Source organism: Macaca mulatta, chromosome 17, assembly GCF_049350105.2.
Source record: "Macaca mulatta isolate MMU2019108-1 chromosome 17, T2T-MMU8v2.0, whole genome shotgun sequence".
NCBI lineage: Eukaryota > Metazoa > Chordata > Mammalia > Primates > Cercopithecidae > Macaca > Macaca mulatta.
Genome location: NC_133422.1, coordinates 94,034,666 through 94,056,162, shown reverse-complemented (window position 1 = coordinate 94,056,162; position 21,497 = coordinate 94,034,666). Strand labels below are relative to the sequence as shown.

Below are 21,497 nucleotides of genomic sequence, written 5' to 3'. Positions count from 1 at the left end.
GTCAAGAGCTGATGGGACACTGAAGTGGAGAAGTCTTACAGGCAGTAGGATATTTCGGTCTGGGGCCCCAGGAGAGAGGGAGGTCCATTCTCTGGATCCTGAGGGACTCACAGGAGCCATGAGCTCAACAAAGTGGTGAGGACAGAGGCTGAGTGGGTCCCCTTATGTGTCTAGCGTGAAAAGCTCAGTAGGCAGAGAACTGAGTCTTGGGAAACAACCTATTTAAGGAGTGAACAGAGGAAGAAGAGTTCAATCCAACGTTCAGCATCAGCCCAGCCAAAGCACTCCTCTGAGAGCTGGGCTTTAGAAACCTCCTTCTATTTGTCTCCTCCTCTGGGGTTTCTCCTTTCCCCTGTCCATCTTACACACTGCAATAAAATGACATTTTTCTGAGATAACTGTCCTATCTTTGTTACTGAATAAACCATTTTTCACAACCAATGTCCAAGCCGAAATCTACTGTCAGGTTTAAACTACCTCCCTCCATTACGAGTTACTAGATCACTCCCCATTTCTCACTACATGTCTGCCCACATGTCAGTCACAGGCCTCCTGGAAGCCTCTCCTTTTTAGGGTCTCATTAGCACCTCCAGGCCTCACTCTTGCTGGTCCTCTCCTCTGGAATGATGTGCCTTACCCTCTCCACCCATCCAAATTCCACCTGTCCTTCTACTTCCTGAAATCTTTTTTGGCAGCATCAGTCCACACCAGTGGCTCTCTCCTCAGCTTTTCACTGCATGGATGCTTCAGTAAATATTTCCTTGTCTTTGGATGTTCATCCATTTCAAGTACAACTGCCTGAGCTCCCTGAAGTTGGCCACAAACTCATGGAGGGAAAGGACATGTTCTTCATTTCTTTTGTGCCCACAGAGAAGCCACCAGTATTGGTCAGAGAGCTTCCCAAGCAGTCTGTGCCCCCAGAGTCACGTAAGGAGCACGTGGCAGGGGGTGGCAGCGAGCACCTGCCAGATGGCAGGATGAACTCTGGCATAAGCAGGCAAGAGAAATCTAAAGAAATACAACACTGAATCAAGACTTGAGTGTTATTTTGGAATACCTGAAATGAAAAACTGCAGACAGATCATGTGTAACATACGGTAGTTAGTAACTGAAAAAAATGACATTCTGACTAAATAAACTCAGATTCTATGAAAAGCATCTAAAAATCAACAGTTTTTAAATAAATAAATAACAGCTGCATTTTAAATGAAATACACAGTATGAGATTGCCTACAATAAAAGATACAGCAGCAAACAACAAAAACATACATTTGAAACATAAAGAAGAAGATGGAAGCAAAAGTTCTAGCTTAACCCTAATTAAACCTGAAGCCTGGCACTGAGTTTCCTGCCAGCCAAAGTGAAAAGGGGGAAAAAAAAATCACCAAGGAGCTCTCATATTGGGAGGTATATGAGTTAGGGATCAGAAACAGAGATCTCAGAGTCAGACACAGCTGGATCTCACTCCCAGATCCCCATCAGCAGCTGCCCCTGGACAAGCAAGCACTCCCGTGAGCCTCCGGGGAAATGAGGGAACACCTGCATCTCTCTAGGCGCACACTGGGCATACATGAGATAACATATACTGAGTACTTACCATAGGACTGGCACAATAAATGGTGGTGGTCTTTTTACTGATAAAGAGTGAAACATGCTAATTCTGCAAGAGAGACAGGACCCAAGCTCCATAAGAAAAAGGACTAGGGGCTATCTTTCTTATACCTGTGTCCTCAATGTCCAGCCCTAGGCCTAGCATATAATAAGCACTAAGTACTTATTTGTTGAAAAGTAAACGAAAATCAAAATAAACTCTTCCCCTGGTATTACATTCCGATACAACTGCACCCTGTACAGTACTCGTGCATGCACACAAACACGGCAGATAATTCCCAGTGGTGGTTTAACAAGAGTTCTCTACGTGGTGATTTATCACACTTATGTGAATAACACTGAGACACAGCTGAGTGAAGAAGTTCAGCAGGAGTCTAAGCACTGAGTTTTGGGTGTATCCATGTGCAGACCCTAGAAGTAAGCTTAGCAAAAAATCAAGTCTGGTCTGTGCTGCCCAGCAGACCACTCAATGTAAAAGCCCGGCAAAGGCCCAAGGGCTGGTGTCCTGCTCTGGACTTCAGACCTGTTGGTGAGACCATCCTATGAAAGTGGAGGAGTCTGACAGCAGTACAAACAGCCATAAAGGCCCGTGCCACTTCACAGGCGCCTGGTGGGAATGCACGCTCCAGCAGGGCAGGGATTTGGGTCTGTCTCATTCCCTGAGGCCTGGGTGCAAGCTGGTAGATCCCATGATGTTCCAAGTATCTGGGGTGGGGAAAGACACCGTGCGGAGTTTACGGCAAGGCAGGAAAGGAGAACCATAATGTGGGTCCATAGGGTCCTGGAGCGAGGGTGTGCGCACGCAGCCAAGAATCCCACTTGTATAAACTACTGCTGCACCACGAAGTGCCTGTCCATAGGCCGTAACGTGAGCATGTGGTCAGCAGTGGAGACCCACCACGTTACCAAGCCAGGCGGGCCGACAGAAACCCGTCACCAGATGGACATGGGCATCTGGGCTCAGCATGAGTGGGGCTGCAGGGCATGGGTGAGCTGCAGAAGCAGACATGCCAGACCACCCTGGCAGCCACCTCTGCTGCACCACAGCCTCTTCCCAGCTAACACCGACTGCCACAGCGGTTGGGCCCCTCATGACCAAGTGACAGAGGGGAAAACAGCCAAATGGATAGGCTGGCTCAGGACATGAGTGGCAGCTGGAGGAAACGGCTGCATGATGGCTCGATCTTGAAAGACAATGATCAGGGGAACCCCTATGGGCAGAGCCCGGGCAGCACATTTGGTCACCAACTCTGAGTGGAAAGAGAAGTGGCCTGAGGCAATCACACGTGTGGATCTGCTGGGCATGGCAGATCACCTGGTTGGCCGGTCAGGGGACTGGAAGGAAGGGCACAAGGAGGACCCAGCTAGAGGAACAGCAGCATCAAGTGTTTTGCAGGTAGTGCCCACCACGGGCATCCACCACCGAAAAGGCACCAAGTGGAAGGTGGGCAGAATGGCCGTGGCTCCATCGCCAGATAACCCAGTGCTGGCACACGAATGGACGGCCACAGTGGCGGCACAGAGGAATGTGCGGTCCCCTCACCCAGACCGACCTATCTCCTGCCACTATGGAGCATCCAACCTGGCACCCACAGAGACTGCATGCACCGGATAACCACCGTCCGCAAGCAGAACAGTCACGCAGCACCGAGACGATGCTGGGCCCTTTCCACCCTGCAGCGTTATGGAACACACTGTCCCCCACCCCTTGCCCCTGCCCCATATTCACACACTGAAGCCTTAATCCTGCGATGTGACTGTATGCTGACAGTGTTCGCTCTTAAACTCCTTGTATAAAAATCTTCCTGAGGAGGCCAATCTGAGAAATGCAGCTTCTCTGGTTTGCTTATGAGTACAAATTCAAAGCTCTCCAATGGAGAATCTCCTCCCAGGACTCCCAAGGTATCTCAGACAACATATTTCCCCCAAATCTGCTCTTTTGATATTGGTGAAATGGAACTATCAGTCCTCTATCTTCAAGATTATCTAGGCCAGAAACATCAGAACACCCCCTCATAAGCTCTTTGCCTCTACCTTTATACTCAATCACTACTCAGTTTTTCTGACCTTGATCATTCTGAGTTCTCATACCTTTCGCTCTTCTCTGTTTCCTTGTAGGATTTACCTCCTGCTAAATACAAGGCTTCATCTGTAGCCTGTGTTCACCTTGGATGTAGTTCTTCTCTTACAGAACTTACTAGTTCTTTGCTTTCGGCTCTCAGCTCTCACCCCTACAGAGGTGACTCCATCGCCTACATATATATGTAGCTTCCACATCTCCAAGACAGAGATGTCCATCCTCCAGCTTTAAATACATCATGAGCATCTTTATGGCATGTTCCAGAGTCACTCAAATTCAAGCACATCTTTAAGAAACAACTTCTGCTTCTCTCTTTCTCTTGTAGACTCTGCACCTGATAAGGTGCCCCCTTCCTCCCATCCCAATATAAACTCTGGGACCTGCATCTCCAATGAGACTCTAAGGACCTCAAACCTGATTTCACTTCTCCAAACCATCGTGAGATCTGCAGACCTACTTCTTGCATCTAATGCTAGTGGGAGACAGAGAGATGGCAGAGGTAAGTATGGTTTACAACTACCCCAGGGGTAAAGAAGGTAGAGGCGAAAAATGGGGAGCCCTGTAGGCTGGCTCACAGAAGTGTCCTAGAAAGATCAGGCCTGAGGTTTTAGCCTGATGTGCACTAACCCTCCTTCCTTCGCTGCCCATGGAAGACAAGTGTGGTATCAGATTGTTTGGATGCAGTATTTGTAGACAAATGTGCAATAGTTTCTGATTATTGATAGCAAGGTTGAGAAAACACAGCATTTTTTAAATCTACTCCTTGGTTGTTCCATTGAAAATCTTATTACCTTCATATTCTCTTCATTTCAATTAAGGAAAATCAAGAAGTTTTACATTTGTTCTTCACTCCATGGCATATGATTAGCATTTTAACAGGAAGACACTGTGGCTTTTACAAGATTATAAAAACAGATAAATAGCACATCTTGTTAACTAGGTTGGTGTTTCTCTAAGAAGTCATGCTTATCTAATATAGGTGGAAAAAGAATGTCCAGTTTGACCAATCTTTCAGCTACAATTTATTTTTTACCTTCTTAAAAAACTAAGAATCGCCACTAACAGAGACCTACATTCTCTTTGGAAATGTCAAAATCCGCTTGCAAGGCACTGGAATAAAATGTAGTCTCTATCTCACATGCAATCACAGAGGAAAGATTTGCTGGGGCCACTGAGAATTTCTAAATTTTTAGTGATTATTATCACTTTTACCTGCTGCTGTCTCTGTCGCCTCCCTTGTGCAAACTGAGAGAACATCAGCTGCCGGTCCAGCAGCTCCATCCTCTGCTGTCTCTGGATGTCTAGCGTGGCTCCCATCCCAATTCTGGCTTCGCTGGTGGGTTCTGAAGAAGAGAAGATGGGTTCAAGTGTCCAAGAAAAGAATTTTGCCATCCAGCTGGGGATGCAGAGCACCTGATGCACCTGGAACATTTTGCTGTTGTAGCACAGACCGGACATCTAAAAGAAAAACGTCCAATGTGATTGATTAAATGTAGTATCATTTTAAAAAATGTACATGACACAAAAATCAGCAGCCTCCAAACACTGCACATAGTGTTCTTCTTAGTCACAGCGTGTTAGGCAATAAGCAAAATCCTCTACCACAGAACACTAAGCAGTACAAATCAACACAAAACTGAATTTACTCAGTAAAACAAAATTGTTTTTTATTGAATTAGAAGAGCTAGCAAAATTCTAATCATTTAGTATACAAAGTTCAGGTAAAAGATTGTCAAGACACTGTCTTCATTTTTTAAAAAGGAGTAAGAGATCTGATTATTGAAACACTTTCACACTGTACTGACTCTGTGGTTACCTTTGTTGGCAGATGGCCATCGCAGAGACACCAGCAGAAAACAACTGCCATGTCTCAGCTGACCCAGTCACACGATCAATTTATCAGAGAATAAACACAATCTAAAATCTTGGTTTTTATTTACATAGTGTTTTAATCAGTTTTTCAAGTACTGATTTTTCTAGATATTTAAAATCCTCACCAACATTAGTTAGCAATGAACAATTCCATTTATAAACCAACCCTGTCTTCATCTTGAAGGTCACTTATAATGTATGGTTACAGAAGTCTCAAGGCTTCCTATGATTTTCTAGCTAAAAATGACTATGGCTATTCCTTTGTTTAAAAAAAAAAAATCTTGATGTGAATTTCATTCTTAGGATTAGAAGATCAAATTAGAACATATTTGACAACTTTCTAATGTAAGTATACTTCAATGTTTTAATAATAAAATTTAAATTGATGAATTGGAAAGAATTCTTTGAGACTGTGTTACACACCAGGCACTGTTCTGGGAACTTAGAATACAGCAGAGAACAAGATAAGCAAGGCCCCACTCTCACAGGGCTTATAGCAGGCAATGTGGAGAACAGGCAGTAATCCAGTCAACACGTGAAACTATTTCCGGCAAGTACTGGGAAAGAAATAAAGTGACTTGGGGCATGAACCTACTCTGGGGGCGGCAGGGGACATCAGGGGTGCCCTCGGAGAAAGCGATACTTGAGTGAAGATCTTAAGGATGATGGGGTGCCCATGACTTGGCAAACTGGGGAAAGAACACTTCAGGCAGAGAAAGCAGCAGATGCTGTGCAGCCCGAGCTTGGGAGTGTCTATCAGGTATCTTGGGGGGCCACTGAGTGGGCAGGTGGCTATGTAATTCTAGAACTAAAGGAAAAGTTGGAGATAAGGATTTCGGAGTCACTGGATATGATGTGACATTTAGGGTAATGGGACTAGAAGAGATAAAATGGGGGTGGGGAAGATACAGTAGAAGAGAGAACAGGACTAAGGACTGAACCCAGGAGTGCACTAATATTCTACGGACGGACAGAGTAGGAAACGCCAGTAAGGAAATCTGAGACGGGGCTGCCAGTGAAGAGAAAGGAAATAGAGGAGTTCAAGCTAAGAAGTGTTTTAAGATAGGGATGGTCAGCTACATGGAATGCAGCTGCTAAGTAAGACAGAACTAGCCACTGGATGTCGCAAATGGAGGTGTTTGATAAACAAGGTGTTTACAAGAACAGTTTTGGTACCAAAGACAAACTGTAGAGGGCTGAAGAGTAAATGGTGGACAACTTCTGGTTTCAAATAATTTCTGAGCCCCTTCTCTCAAAAATAGTATAAGACAACAAAGAAAATGAAGACAGAAACAAACTCCAAGGTCCGTGAAACTAGAAACTAATCCTGAACCATGCTAACAAAATAGAAAGCTTATCAAGTGATTATAAACCACTCTGCATATAAGCAGCTAAGTCCAAATGCCTGCAGAGAGTCCTGTGGGACTCAGACAAGCACAGGGACTGGAGCAAGCTTGTTCAACCTGAGGCCCATGGGCCACATGTGGCCTAGGACAGCTTTCAATGTGGTCCAACACAAATTTGTAAACTTTCTTAAAACATTACAAGGTCAGGAGCAGTGGCTCACACCTGTCATCCCTGCACTTTGGGAGGCCAAGGTGGGTGGATCACAAGAGGTCAGGAGTTTGAGACCAGCCTGACCAACATGGTGAAACCCCGTCTCTACTAAAAATACAAAAATTAGCCAGGCGTGGTGGTGCACACCTGCGGTCCCAGCTACTCAGGAGGTTGAAGCACAAGAATCGCTTGAACCTGCGTGGTGGAGGTTACAGTGAGTCGAGATTGTGCCACTGCACTCCAGCCTGGGTGACACAGCAAGACTCTGTCTCAAAAAACAAAAACAAACAAACAAAAAAACCAAAAAGAATTATGAGATTTTCTTGCAATTTTTTTTAAAGCTCATCAGCTATCATCAGTGTTAGTGTATATTATGTGTAGCCCAAGACAATTCTTCTTCCAATGTGTCACAGAGGAGTCAAAAGACTAGATACCCCTGGACTAGAGGGTCTAGGCCCTGTGGAAGGAGGGTTACTTAAGTCTGGGTAAGAGGCACCCCAGTTCCTCCTCATGCTCCATGTACCCTTTCTCTCCTCCACAGAGAGAAGGGAAAGCTCTGCAGGGCATGAAGCAAGGAGGGTCCATGTGGGTAGGGAAGGCCAAGGCCTCTGCACAGACAGACTATGTGCATCTCATGGGGCTGTCAGCATAGGGGTTCCAGAAGAAGCCAACAGAGGGAATATGGATATTATATTTCAAGAGATAAACGGCTGAGAGTTTTCTAGAATAAATAAAGAATATAAATCCTCAGGATAAAAGTGCAAGAGTCCCTAAAAGAATGTTAAAATGAAATTTACATCTAGATTCACTGTGGTGAAACAAAAGAAAGAAATCCTTAAAAGAAAAGCAACCAGGGATAAAATACAGACTGTTTGGAAAGAAAAAATAAACTGTTAGCAAATAACAGCAACAAAAACTATAAGATACTTGGGAATTTTATATAGATAGATAGATAGATAGAGAGAGAGATAGATAGATAGATAGATAGATAGATAGATAGATAGATAGATAGATAGATATATGGCCTGGACAGAAAAAAATGAAAAAGATAGTAAGGGATATTTTTTCAAAACCAACCCTAGTGATAATAAAGATACCAGTTCCATGAATAGGAAGATGCAAAACTGTTAAGATACCAATTTTCATCAAATTAATATGTAAATTAAATATCATTCAAAATAAAATCTTAACAGGGTGTTTTGTTGGAACGTAAATGACAGTCCTCAAATTCATGCCGAATATTTAAGGTTTGCTTTTTAAAAACACCATGTTGGGAGAAAGAAGCCAGACCCAAAGCCTGAAAACATGATTCCACTTCTGTGAATGAATTAACCTAAACCACACACTAAGCAATAAAACAAGACAGCAAAGCGCAAAGATGATGATGGTGTGTGCTAGGAGGGGTCACAGAAGGGAGGGAGAAAGAAGGGGAAAGGGGTCACAGGAGAGAGGTGGGAAGGAAGGGGGGCACCATGGGCTGCGTGGCTGGCCAGGCATGGTCTCTACCTGCATAGTGGATTATGGATATATTTGCTTTATAGTGATTTACACAGCTTCGTGACAGTTACAGTTTGTGTTATACATCACAATTAAGAGTTAAAAGACAAAGAAATAAAAAATCCAGAAAAGGCAAGGCAATTTTAAAGAAGCATAAGTCCTATCAGATTTCAAGACATACTATAAAGTTGGGCTACCTAAAACAGTGTGGTCTTTATCTAGGGTTACTTAAATAGACCAAGAGAACAAGAGCTTAGAAATAGGATCTCCAGTGTAAGGGCACCTGGTATTCAGCAGACGTGGGTAGACTGGGAGGGAAGGGGCACATGGGCTATACACGAGGAAGAGACAGAACAGGGCCCCTTCCTGACACCAAACATAAACTTGCAATGGAATAAGAACTCAAATAGAGTTCATAAAATTGTAAGTCTTTCTGCACAAAATACAGAAGGAATACCTTTTTGGCACTGGGGTGGCAAAATATTTTAAAATAAGAAACATAAAGTACAAACTAGAAAACACACGTTGGTCTACTTTACAATTTAAAAGCTGTAGTATGCCAAAAGCTACCATAAATGAAGTGAAAACACAAGTAAGAGGCCTGAAGAAGGTACTCAGAATTCATATAGCCAACCAAGGCAGCATTCAGAATATATCAAGAAACCCTAAAAATGTGTAAGAAAAAGCCCAGTTTTAAAAGCATATGAATAGGTAATTTCAGAAGAGAAAACTCAAATGGCTAACAAACTCATGAAAAGATGTTTATCCTCACTTGTTTTTAAGGGACTGAAATCTAAAATGAGCAATCTTAAATACAGCAACAACTGGCAAAAACGTAAAGGTCCTCTATCATCCAGTTTTATCTCTTTTTTTTTTTTTTTTTCCCATTTTGTGGCGAATGGGGTCTTGCCATGTTGCCCGGGCAGGTCTTGAACTCCTGGGCTCAAGCATCCTCCTGCCTCTGCCTCCCTAAGTGCTGGGATTCCAGGTGTGAGATTTTGGTAAGGATGGAGGGAACTGAGAACTCTCACACAGTCCCAAGGGAAGGTGAAGCTATAGTGCCTCTGGGGAGCAATGTGGCAACACCAAGTAGAGCGGCCATGTGCTTTGAGGCACATTCCACTGCAGCCCTGCATGAGAGAGACAGGAAGCAGAAACAAATCATCCCCAGGAGGGGAACAGCTGAAGAGTGGGTTATCCATACAACACAGTACTATACAGCCATCCAGATGAACTCCATGTGTGTGTACTGACGTGTTTAAAGTGGAATGAAAAATACACATAAGAGGTATCACATGTTGCGCTTATCTTCTTGCAAAATTTCAAAAAACAAAATAATAGTCTATGCTGTTTGTGCACACATCTGTCTGCAGTAACTACAGAATCACAGAAAGTAGCCTTTGCTGTAGAGGGGTGATGGGGGACACGGTAGGGGGTAGGGAGTGGCATTCTTTGTAACAAATACATATTTTTAATGAAGAGAGATACATCAAGTCAATATGGAAAAAAAAAACAGTAATGAATTGGAGGTAAGGAAGTAGAAATCCCTTTTCTGAAGATCTGGTATAAAACAGAAAATGGGGTATATATCAGCATTACACTGATTTTAGCAGAAGATAGCAAAATGTTATAAACATAACAAAATATTAAAAATATAAGACAAATTAGAGCTGTGAGATTTGAATTAAGTACAAAATTAAACATTTTTATTTTTCGGTCTCAAAGCATCCAACTGTGATTGTTGATTTGTTCATTGCTCCCATTAGCTATTTTAACTTCATGTATCTGGAAGCTGTTCCTGTTTGTGGACGCTGTTATTAGGCACACAAACACAACTGACCCTCTCGTCACAACAAAGTATTCTGCTGCATCTTTAGTAACACTCATAGAGAAATCTACTTTGTCTGATCTTAATACAGCCATTTCAGCTTTTTTTATGCTTACTGTCTCCATAATATATCTTCATCCCTTTAATTTCAGGCTTTTTTCGTGACTTTGTATTTAAAGTGTGTCTTGTAGATAGCAAATGGCAATTTTTTTCTTTTAAATTAGTCTGACAATCTCTACCTCTTGATTGGAGTGTTTAGCTATTATTCATACTTAATGTATTTGATTGAATAGCTGGATTTTGCTATTTGGTTTCTGTCTGTCTCAACTGTTTTTTACTCTTTACTCCCCCTTTCCTACGTTCTTTTGTACTATGAAATATTATTTAGTATTTCGGTTTTTTTCAGCTATATATCACTGTATTTTTCCCCACATATTTGCCCTAGAAATTATAATATGCATTCAAAATTGAGCATAATGTATTTAGAGTTAATACTGAATTACTTCATACAAAACAGGAGAAGCTTGCAAGACCCTACAGTAAGTCCTCACTTAACTCACTGATAGGTTCTTGGAAACTCCAACTTTAACTGAAACAAAGTATAATTTTGTCTTCTCAATGCTATAATGAAAAGATGCTGAATGAAATGACATTATTTGAATGATGTTTTACTTAAAGTTGGAATTTCCAAGAACCTACTGACAGTTAAGACTTACTGTAGTTCCATGTAATGTCTTCCCATCCACTGCGCTACTTCTGTCATATGTTACGCCTATATACCTTAAAAGCTCAACAATACAATGTTGGTTCTTCTGTGCTCACGCCTGTAATTCCAGCACATTAGGAGGCTGAAGGAGGAGGATCACTAGAGGCCAGGAGTTCAAGACCAGCCTGGGCAACAGAGCAAGACCCCATCTCTACAAAAAAATAAGAATAAATAAAAAGAATCAGCTGGGCATGGTGGTGCATGCCTGCAGTCCCAGATACTTGGAAGGCTGATATGGGAGGATCCCTTGAGCCCAAGAATTTGAGGCTGCAGTGAGCTGTGATTGCACCACTGCATCCAGCCTGGGTGGCGGAGCAAGACCCTGTTGCTAATTTTTTTAAAATCACATTTTTAAATAAATTAAGAAAAATATAATGAAAATGCAGTTTTCGTCAGTATTTAAGGAGCTCACAATTTGGTAGAAGCTCTTAATTTATGGGGGGAGGCCACAGACAACCTTAAGAAACTGAGGAAGGTTAAAGATCTTCACACTCCCGTCCATGCCTTCCCTGCCCCCACAATGACAATGAGACATGAGTATATACTCACAAAACTATGTATTCCATTTCAGCAGGACCAGTCTGTGAAGAATATGGATCCTCCACCCAGTAATAAACAAAAATAAGACTGCAAATTCCGGCAGGGAAGTAGGGCTTTTGTGTTCATCTGCTTACAGTTCTATCCTATCTATCTAAATATAAACTCTGAATGGGGAGGATTTGGGTTGCTTTTGATCACTACTTGGCCTCTGCACTTAGAAGAGGGTCTGGCACATGGTACTCTAAGTACTTCCTGGGTGAATGGTGAATTAACAAATGCTCCACAAAAATACATACATTATCTTAGATCCTTTTAAAGGAAATTGGAAAGTTATGCACTCTTTTTGGTTCCAAGTTTATACTTTCCCATATGATAAAAGATAAAGAGTTCATTTGTCCATGCCACTGGCACACCAGCATGACCTCAAGTTGTCAAATAAAGTGCTACTGCACAATGTTTTGAGATTTTCACAGAGGAGTAAAACATAAAGTGCTTAAAACCCTATTCTATGGAAATATGGGACAAAAATAATTACATTAGATTTTGGCATTAATTAAGTCATTAAGTAATCACTTAATTACTGCCAAAAGCTTTGAGAGAGCATCAGTTATTATAATACTACCTTAAATTTACACATTATTTTTAATTTTAATTTTTATTATCTCTCTTTTTTTTTTTTCCCCCTAGAGATGGGGTTTCGCCATGTTGCTCAGGCTGGTCTCAAACTCCTGGCTTCAAGTGATCCTCCCATCTTGGCTTCCCAAAGTGCTGGGGTTACAGGTGTGAGCCACCATGGCTGACCTAATTTTCATTATCTCATAAACCTTTTTTACATTGGGACTTCTGAAAGAGTTTTCTTGAAATCCATAGACCCTGTGAAAAGCAGGCTTTAGAAAAAGACCATATGCTTGGATTTGTGTGTCAAGGGGCTAGGGGAACTCTACCAAGGAGGTCTTGCAGGCCCTCAGAGCTGGGGAAGCCAAAGAGGAAACGGAGGGGCCACTGAAAAAGAAGGCAGCAGTGGTGCAGTCTCTGGCAGGCAAGGGGTCAGTGCAGGATGACCAGATAAAGCAAAAAGGAACAAGGAGCATATGCCTGGGAAGATAAGCTCGAGCTGGAGTTTGAGCACTTGGGCAACAGGAAGCAGGAACCCTGTCTAGGAAAGGGGACACATGGTCACGCAACCAGAGAACCCCTGGCCCACATCCACCTGAGAGTCTAGGCCAAAAACCCAGGCTGGCTCTGCGTCACAGGGAGCAGAACCCCATATGCCAACAGCGGAAGCTGGGACCTTGTAAGTCTGAGAATGTAAGGCAAGAGGAAATGCTTTTCTCTTAGTCCACTAACAAACATGGACATCGATTACACTGTTCTTCAGATTTTCCAGATGTTTAGCCCTTTTAGGAAGGGAATCATGAAATAATGCTCATCAGGCAAATAATTTAATTTGCTGGATAGAAAACATGCAAAACACTCTTAATCATAGACAGTAAACTTCAACTGTCCTCTGGTCCTGTTTAGTACTAGCCTGAAACCACAACAGGCAAAGGTTAGAAACCATGACTTTGCAATGACACACAGGTGTCGACTGCTTTCTTGGGCCAACTGTGGCTGAACAAAAACCCACAAGGCAAGCTGGGCCAACCACCAGTCCCACATTCAAGAAACCGACCATCTACTGGGACAACAGGACAAACCTAGGGGGCTGCTTTCCCAGGAGCATGATATTGCCTCTGCATGACAAGGAGCAGCCAAAGGAATAAATGTCCCCTTGCAAATGAGCCCCAGCACACAGACTTTGTGTGCCCTCAAGGCCTGTGGTAACCAGACCCACTGAGACCTCATTTATTCACTCAACAAATATTTACTCAATGCTAACATGTGCCAGCCTATGTTCTGAACACTGGAACACAGTAGAGAGCAAAACAGAAAGATCCCTGCCCTGATGCATCTTACATTTTCCTATTCCTTCTTCTGCACTGAAAATGTTAGAGAGAGAATAAGGGAACTTTGTACCTTCCCTAATTTATTATCCCAAGAATGCGAATGCAAATTAGAGATGCCCAAAGTTATTTCTGTCATTTGTGAAACGTTTTGAAAAGATTATTCTTTTCATGAGAGACAGAACCAGGTGCCTTTCGCAGTTACTCTGAGACTTGTTATTCTTTAAGTGCAAAATTGATTCAGATTGAATTTTCTATAGCTTTTCTATCTCATATGAGGGAATAGAAATATTAAACTAAAAAATTTTGAGGTACCCAATTAAAATGCTGGCTATCCTTCTGATTCTTGGAAAACCAAATTGGAATAGAGACAGAAATAATTAGGCTAATCGCAGATCATTCATTTCTCACATACTGTCTTAGAAACCTGCTCTAGGCTTTTCCTTTTGGGAAACCATGCATGAGGAGGATTAGGTCAACTATGCTAAGTAGAAAACTTCAAACAACAGTGGCTTAAATACAAGATAAGTTTATTTTACCTTTGTATTTAAAAACCTCCAACCATCTTAACTATAGTCAAAGCAGTCAGAAGAAAAAAATAAGAAAGGACAAAAAGGACAAAAGGCGACTTTAAGGAGCCTTCTCAGAAGTCTCACGAATATGTGTGTTTATACTTCAATGGCCAGGATGCCAGGACTTAATCCAGTGGTCAGACTGAGATATGAAGGATACTGAGATATGTGATCTCAGCTGGAGGCACTGCTGGCTCAGAAATACACTGGGAGGCAACCAGAGTCTCTAGCACATGGAGAAAACCATAATCAGGTGCTTATATGTAAACAAACACCTTCTAATATCTATTTTAACATGGAGACCATCCTCCTTGAAAAGTTAGGCACTTTCTTAAATGGATTCAACAAATGAAAAATAAAAATATGGGCTTATTTCAGTTGAAACTCATTTCTTACTTTTGATGAAAAACAATAAACTAAAAGTGAATGTGAAGATCTAAAAGATTTGTGGATTTATAGATACAGCCTCAATGGTGAAAAACTCAATGTTTTCCATCTAAGACCAGGAAGAAGCAAGGATATCCATTCACCACTTTTATTTAATATTCTATTAGAGGTCTTAGCTAGCATAATAAAGAAAAATAAAAGGCACAAATTGGGAAAGAATAAAGCATATAAACGCATAAAATTTATTTCCAGATGACACAGACCATCTATGTTGAAAACTCTAAGGAATCCACAGAAAAGCTACCAGAAATAATAAACACATTTAGAAAAGTTGCAGGACACAAAAATGAAATACAGAAATCAACCGTATTTCTTTTTTTCTTTTCTTTTTTTTTTTTTTTGAGACAGAGTCTTACTCTGTAGCCCAGGCTGGAGTGCAGTGGCATGATCTCAGCTCACTGCAACCTTGGCCTCCCAGGTTCAAGGGATTCTCCTGCCTCAGCCTCCCAAGTAGCTGGGATTACAGGTGCCCACTACCAAGTCTGGCTAATTTTTGTATTTTTTAATAGAGATGAGGTTTCACCATGTTGGTCAGGCTAGTCTTGAACTCCTGACCTTGTGATCAGCCCGCCTCGGCCTCCCAAAGTGCTGGGATTACAGGCATGAGCCACCGCGCCCGGCCAATCAACTGTATTTCTATACGCTAGTGACAAACAATTGGGAAAACATTTATAAAATCAATTCCAATTATAATAGCATCAAAATACCACAATTACTTAGGAATACATCTAATGAAAGATGTGCAAGGCCTATACATTGAAAATTTAAAAACTGCAAAAGGGAATTAAAGAAGAGCTAAATAAATGTAGAGACTTATCATGTTCATGAGTTGGAGAACTCAGTGCTGTTAAGATTGTTGTATTAGCTGTTGATTACTTAGCAACAAATTACCCAAGACTCACTGGCTTAAAACAATAAGCATCTATTATCCATACAGTTTCTGTGGGGGCAGGAATGTGGGAGTAACTCAGCTGAGTGGTTATGGCTCAAGGTCTCTCATGAGGCTGTAGTCAGTCAAGATGTCAGCCTATCTGCATTCATCTGAAGACCTGACTGGCACTGGAGGATAACTTTCCAAGGTGGCTCAAAAACACACCTATCAAGTTAGTGCTGACTGCTGGCAGGAGGCCACACTGTTGGCCATGTGGACTTCTCCACAGGTCTGCTTAAGTGTCCTCATGGCATGGCAGACGGGCTCCCCAAGGGCAAGTAATCCAGGAGGGAGCAAGATCAAAGTAGCTGTGTCTTTTATGATCTGCTCTTGGGAGTCACATTCCATCATTTTTGCCACATTCTATTCATTATAAGTATCACCAAGTACAGCTCAAACTCTAGCAGAGGAAAAATAAGCTCCATCTCTTGATGCATAAAAGAATCTGTGGAAACACTTAACAACCATTACCACGGCAATCCTTCCCAAGTTGATCTAATGTTTCAATGCAATCCCAAGCAAAATCTTGACTCTTTTTCCCCTTTTTTGAAGAAATTACAGGCTGACTGTAGAATGTATATTAAAAGTAAATGTCCTAAAATAAGCAAACCAGTTTTAAAAAAGAAAAACAAGGTGGGAGGACTTATATTGCCTGATTGCAAGACTTACCATAAAGCTGGAGTAATCAGTGCAGTGTGGTATTGGCATAAGGACAGATATATAGATAATTAGGAAAGAAAAGAGTCAAGAAATAAACCTATACTGGTCAACTGAGTTTTGGTGCCAAGGCCATGCAATGGAGAAAAGGGTCTTTTCAATAACTGGTAATGGAACAACTGAGTATCTGTGTGGAAAAGAATAAATCTTACCCTTTACCTCAAAAGAATTATACTCAAACTGGATCATAGACCTAAATGAAATGGCAAAAACTATTAAATTCTAGAAGAAAATATAGGAGAAAATCTTTGTGACATTGGATTAGCCAAGATTTCTTAAAAAGAACATCAAAAGCACAAACTATTTTAAAAATCAGTTAACAATGAATGAATCAAGATTTTAAAATTTTGCTTTTTGGTAACAGACAAGCCACAGATTGGAATACAATTTTCATAAAACATGTCCAACAAAGAGCTTATATTCAGAATATACAAAGAATTATTTTAACTCAATTAAAAGATAAATAGCCCAATGAACAAAATGGATAAAAGATTTGAACAGATAAGTCACAAAAGAAGATATGCAAATGACCACTAAGCACATTAAAAAAATGCTCAACTTCATGAATCATTAGAGAAATGCAAATTAAAACCACAAGATACCACTGCATACCCAAAAGAGTGGCTAAAGCTAAAATGACTGACAATATCAAGTGTTGACAAGGGTGTAGAACATTTGGAAGTTTCATACATTGATGGTGGAAATGCAAAATGGTAGAGCCATTTTGTAAAATAACATGGTCATATTTCCTAATGTCAAATATACACTTTTCATATGACCCAGCAATTCCGTTCCTAAAGAAGGAAAACATATGCCCACACACAAATGTGTACACAGATGTTCATAGCAGCATTATTCATAATAATCCAAACCTGGAAGCAAATCAAACGTCCATCAATTGGTGAATGGATAAACAAAGTATGGTATATGCTGCATCCATACTATAGATTAATACTTAATCTATTAATTGTTACTTAATACAATAAATGAAAAATTAATTTAAAAAATTGGTGAATCTCAGAAACATCATGTTCAAATGAAAGAAGTAAAACACAAAATACTTCATATTATACAATACTAAGTATATGAAATTCCAGCAAAGGCAAAACTATAATGACATGAAGATCGGTGGTTACCTGGGGCTGGCAGTTAGATGTGGGGAAAGACAGCATGGGGCATGAAGACACCATTCATGGTGAGGAGACTGCTTTCCATACTGATTATGGTGGTGAGTACACGACTGTATACAACTACCAAAGTTCAACGTACTATACACTTAAAATTGGTGAGTTCTATTGTATGAAAATAACATCTTAATAAACAAAAAAAGGGAAAAAGAATTTTTTAATAAAAAAGAATGTGAAGATCTAGAAAGATCTAAGATAGATACATAAATCTTTTAAATTTTATAAGAGGTAGGATTTTAGCAGAACAAAAACAAGCTTTTAACAACAAAAAACTTCTGCTGCTTTGAAAATGTTCTCAGCTATCAACATAAACTAACATGAGAAGACCTTTGATAACATCCTATGCTGTTTATAAATAATAAATAAATTCAAAACAACACATGTCAATTTTACCATAGTCCCTTCCCAGAGACAGAAAGGAAATATCAATACAGTCAGTCCCCAAAGACAAACATTGGACACTTACATTAAACACACACAGAGAGAGAGAGAGAGAAAGAGAGAGAGAGAGAGAGAGAAACCAAAAACCAAAAACCAAAACTACACAGTTTAAAGAGATAATCAAAACTGATGAAAAAATTTTAATTTCTTGATAAAAAGACAATGCGAAGACCCCATGGGAAAATGTTCTGTGCTGCAACGGACATGATAATCTACCAGTAATCTCTACAATGTATAAGTAAGGGTGTTTCTTGGCAACCTCTTCCTTATCTCCACTTCTTTTTCCTTTAATCAGTAACTCTACTAAACCAGCCTAATATACTTTAAATTATCCTTTAAGTTTTCTCTAAATGTTTCTTTACTTCAGATTGAGTATGACAATGCAAGAAATGCAAGACAATGAGTTTGCTGAAGGTGAGGTTTAAGCTGCACTTTCAACTAAGCATGGAGAGACGACCAGTTAAATATCTTGATGATTTTAGAAGAGAAAGCACAGCTATAGGCCACATTCTTCATATTAGGAAGAAAATAGAGACTGCTAATGAGAAAAAAATTTCCTTGGCTATTGGTCAGCATACAGAAGGCTGCAAAAAGTTGTTGATTGTGTCTTTCAGGGCCTCTGGGGACTTTGAAAACCTCTCCATACTCAAGATTGCCCTCCAGAATCATGTCTCCATTGCTGATGAATGGGGCCTCATCCTAGTGGTGTGGCTAAGGGAAACTTTAAGAATAACTGTCTGTGCATCCTGTGGCTGGAACAGACATGGACAAGAGCCTTGAGATGTGCAGTGTAAGGTGCTGGACTCCCTGGGCCTGCAGCAGAACACCTGGCCTTTGTCCTGGCTCTACCACCCACCATTCGTGCAACCTGAACCTCAGCCTCCCTATCTTTAAAATAGACAGTCCAGGTACTCTACCACTATAGAGAACACATCAAGAACCTAGTAAGGCAGTACACGTTGCAAGCATCCTGACAATCATGTAGTATAATGTTTTACAACACAGAAATTATTTTTTGACACTATTAAGTTTTTAAACTAAAAAATTATTTTTAGAATGTGTATCAAATAGACATTGTGCTAGGCAGTGAAGATTATGAAGAATAACATATAATTCCTATAAACTAAAAGGACTCTCCTACAATTCAATACCAAAAAACTAATAACCTACTTTAAAAATGGGCTAAGGACCTAAATAGACATTTCTCCAAAGAAGACATACAAATGGCCAATAGGTACATGAAAAAATGCTCAATGTCACTAACCATCAGGGAAATGCAAATCAAAACCACAGTGTGGTATCACCTCACACCTGCTGGGATGGCTATTATAAAAAAACAAAAAACACCAAAAGACAAGTGTTGGTGAGGATGTGGGGAAAACTGGAACCCCTGTACACAGCTGGCAGAAATGCAAATGATACAACTATGGAAAACAGTATGGAGGTTCCTCAAAAAATTAAAAATAGAACTAACATGATCTGGCAATCTCACTATTGGGTATACATCCAAAAGAAATGAATCAGGATCTCAGAGAGGTCTCGGCACTCTCACGTCACTGCAGTGTTATTTGCAATAGCCAACACGCGGAAACAACCTACGTGCCCATGGATAGATAAAGGGATGAAGAAAATGTGGTCCATGCATACAACGCAATACTATTCAGCCCTTCAAAAAGAAAGACATTTTGTAATATGCGACAACGTGGATGAAACATGAGGACCTATATGCTAAGTGAAACAAGCCAGTCACAAAAAGACAAATACTGCATGATTCCACTTATACGAGGTATATAAGATGGTTAATTTCAAAGAATCAGAGAGTAAAATGGTGGTTGCTAGGGGCTGGGGGCAGAGGAAAAAGGAGAGTTAAAAATCAGCAGGCATAAAGTTTCAGTTAAGCAAGATCAATAAGCGACAGAGATTCGCTGCACAACCCCCTACCTACAGTCAACAATAACATACTGTAACTGAAACATTTAAGAGGGGAGCTCTCATAAATAAAGTCAGGACTGACTCAGGAAAAAGGTTGGGCCAGGACTTAAATGAGTAAGATTTCCTAGAAGAAGGGATATGTGAGTGAAAGAGGGGATATAATTGGAAGAAACTACATGTGGTTATGCAAAGCTATCTTTTAAGAGCACAGACACAGGCCGGGTGCGGTAGCTCACGCCTGTTATCCCAGCACTCTGGGCGGATCACGAGGTCAGATGATCGAGACCATCCTGGCTAACATGGTGAAATCCCGTCTCTACCAAAAACACAAAAAAATTAGCCGGGCGGGGGTGACAGGCGCCTGTAGTCCCAGCTACTCGGGAGGCTGAGGCAGGAGAATTGCGTGAACCCAGGGGGTGGAGCTTGCAGTGAGCCAAGATCGCGCCACGGCACTCCAGTATGGGCGACACTGCGAGATTCCATCTCAAAACAAAACAAAAAAAAGAGCATAGACACTAAAGTTATGCTACCTACATTTGAATCCTGTCTCCACTACTTTTCAGCTGGTGTTCCTGGCAAATTACAGTCATGTGGTGCTTAACGAAAAGGACACATTCTGAGAAATGTGTTGTTATGTGATTTGGTCATCATGTGAACATTATAGAATGTACTTACACAAACCTAGATGGGATATATATTTTTATTTATATATATTTTTTTCATACAGAAAATAAGGTGTTCCAGCACCATGACTGAATATCAGTCATTTCCCCTACTCGATCTGCAGTGCCAACACTGATTGCCATACACCAAGTTTCTACCTATGCTCCATTAGAATCCACAGGGCCACCACTGAATACGCACTCTGTTGTTGACCAAAACGTTGTTATGCAGTGCATGACTTAGTTAATTTCCCTGTGCCTCAGTTTCTTCATCTATAAAATAGGGAGAATAGTCCCAAGTTCTTCGGGTTTTTATAAGGACTAATTAAAATAATATTTGTAAAGTGCTTAGAAAAGAGTACTATTAGTCAGCTTTTTCTAAGTTATACTGTGGTAACAAATTATCCCAAATTTCAGTAGCTTATAACAAAGATTTATTTCTTGTTCATGCTACATGTTGGTACAACCCTGCTCCATTTGACTTCTTCATTCTGGAGTCTGAGGAGCAGCCCCTCTCTGGGCCCTGCTTTTCTCATGTCAAAGGGGAAGAGCAATGGTGGAACCAGGCAGTGGCTCTTCAAGCTTCTGCCTAGATGAAGCATTTGTCACTTCTGCTCATATTTTAGTGGCTAGTGTAAGTCAAAGAACAAAACCTGATGTCAACAGGGCACGCAGAAGCCCTATAGGGACGGCTTCAGTAGAGAGAGGCAGAACATATTTTGACCAAATATATTTGAACAAACAAAAATACTAGACCAAAAAATCTACCACAAGTGTTTGGTACATAGTGCTGTGTGTTTGTTAAAGAAAAATACATGTTTGCACAATGACACGGAATCCTGAAAGTGGATGTTTGGGAACAGTAAAATATTGAGTGTCACTGGAGTGTATGGTTCACAGAAGTGACAGGGGTA

The 21,497-nt window shown here is 40.9% G+C and overlaps 1 protein-coding gene across 9 annotated transcripts in view; it reads right to left on the bottom strand.

Moving 5' to 3' along the window:
* The window catches only part of UBAC2 (UBA domain containing 2), a 189,989-nt gene that overhangs the window by 41,714 nt on the left and 126,778 nt on the right, over positions 1-21,497 (bottom strand). For all 9 annotated transcript variants that reach the window (XM_077973589.1, XM_077973591.1, XM_077973594.1 and 6 more), the window contains 1 exon segment: positions 4,904-5,149. In XM_077973589.1, coding sequence (XP_077829715.1) covers positions 4,904-5,149 — 246 coding nt within the window.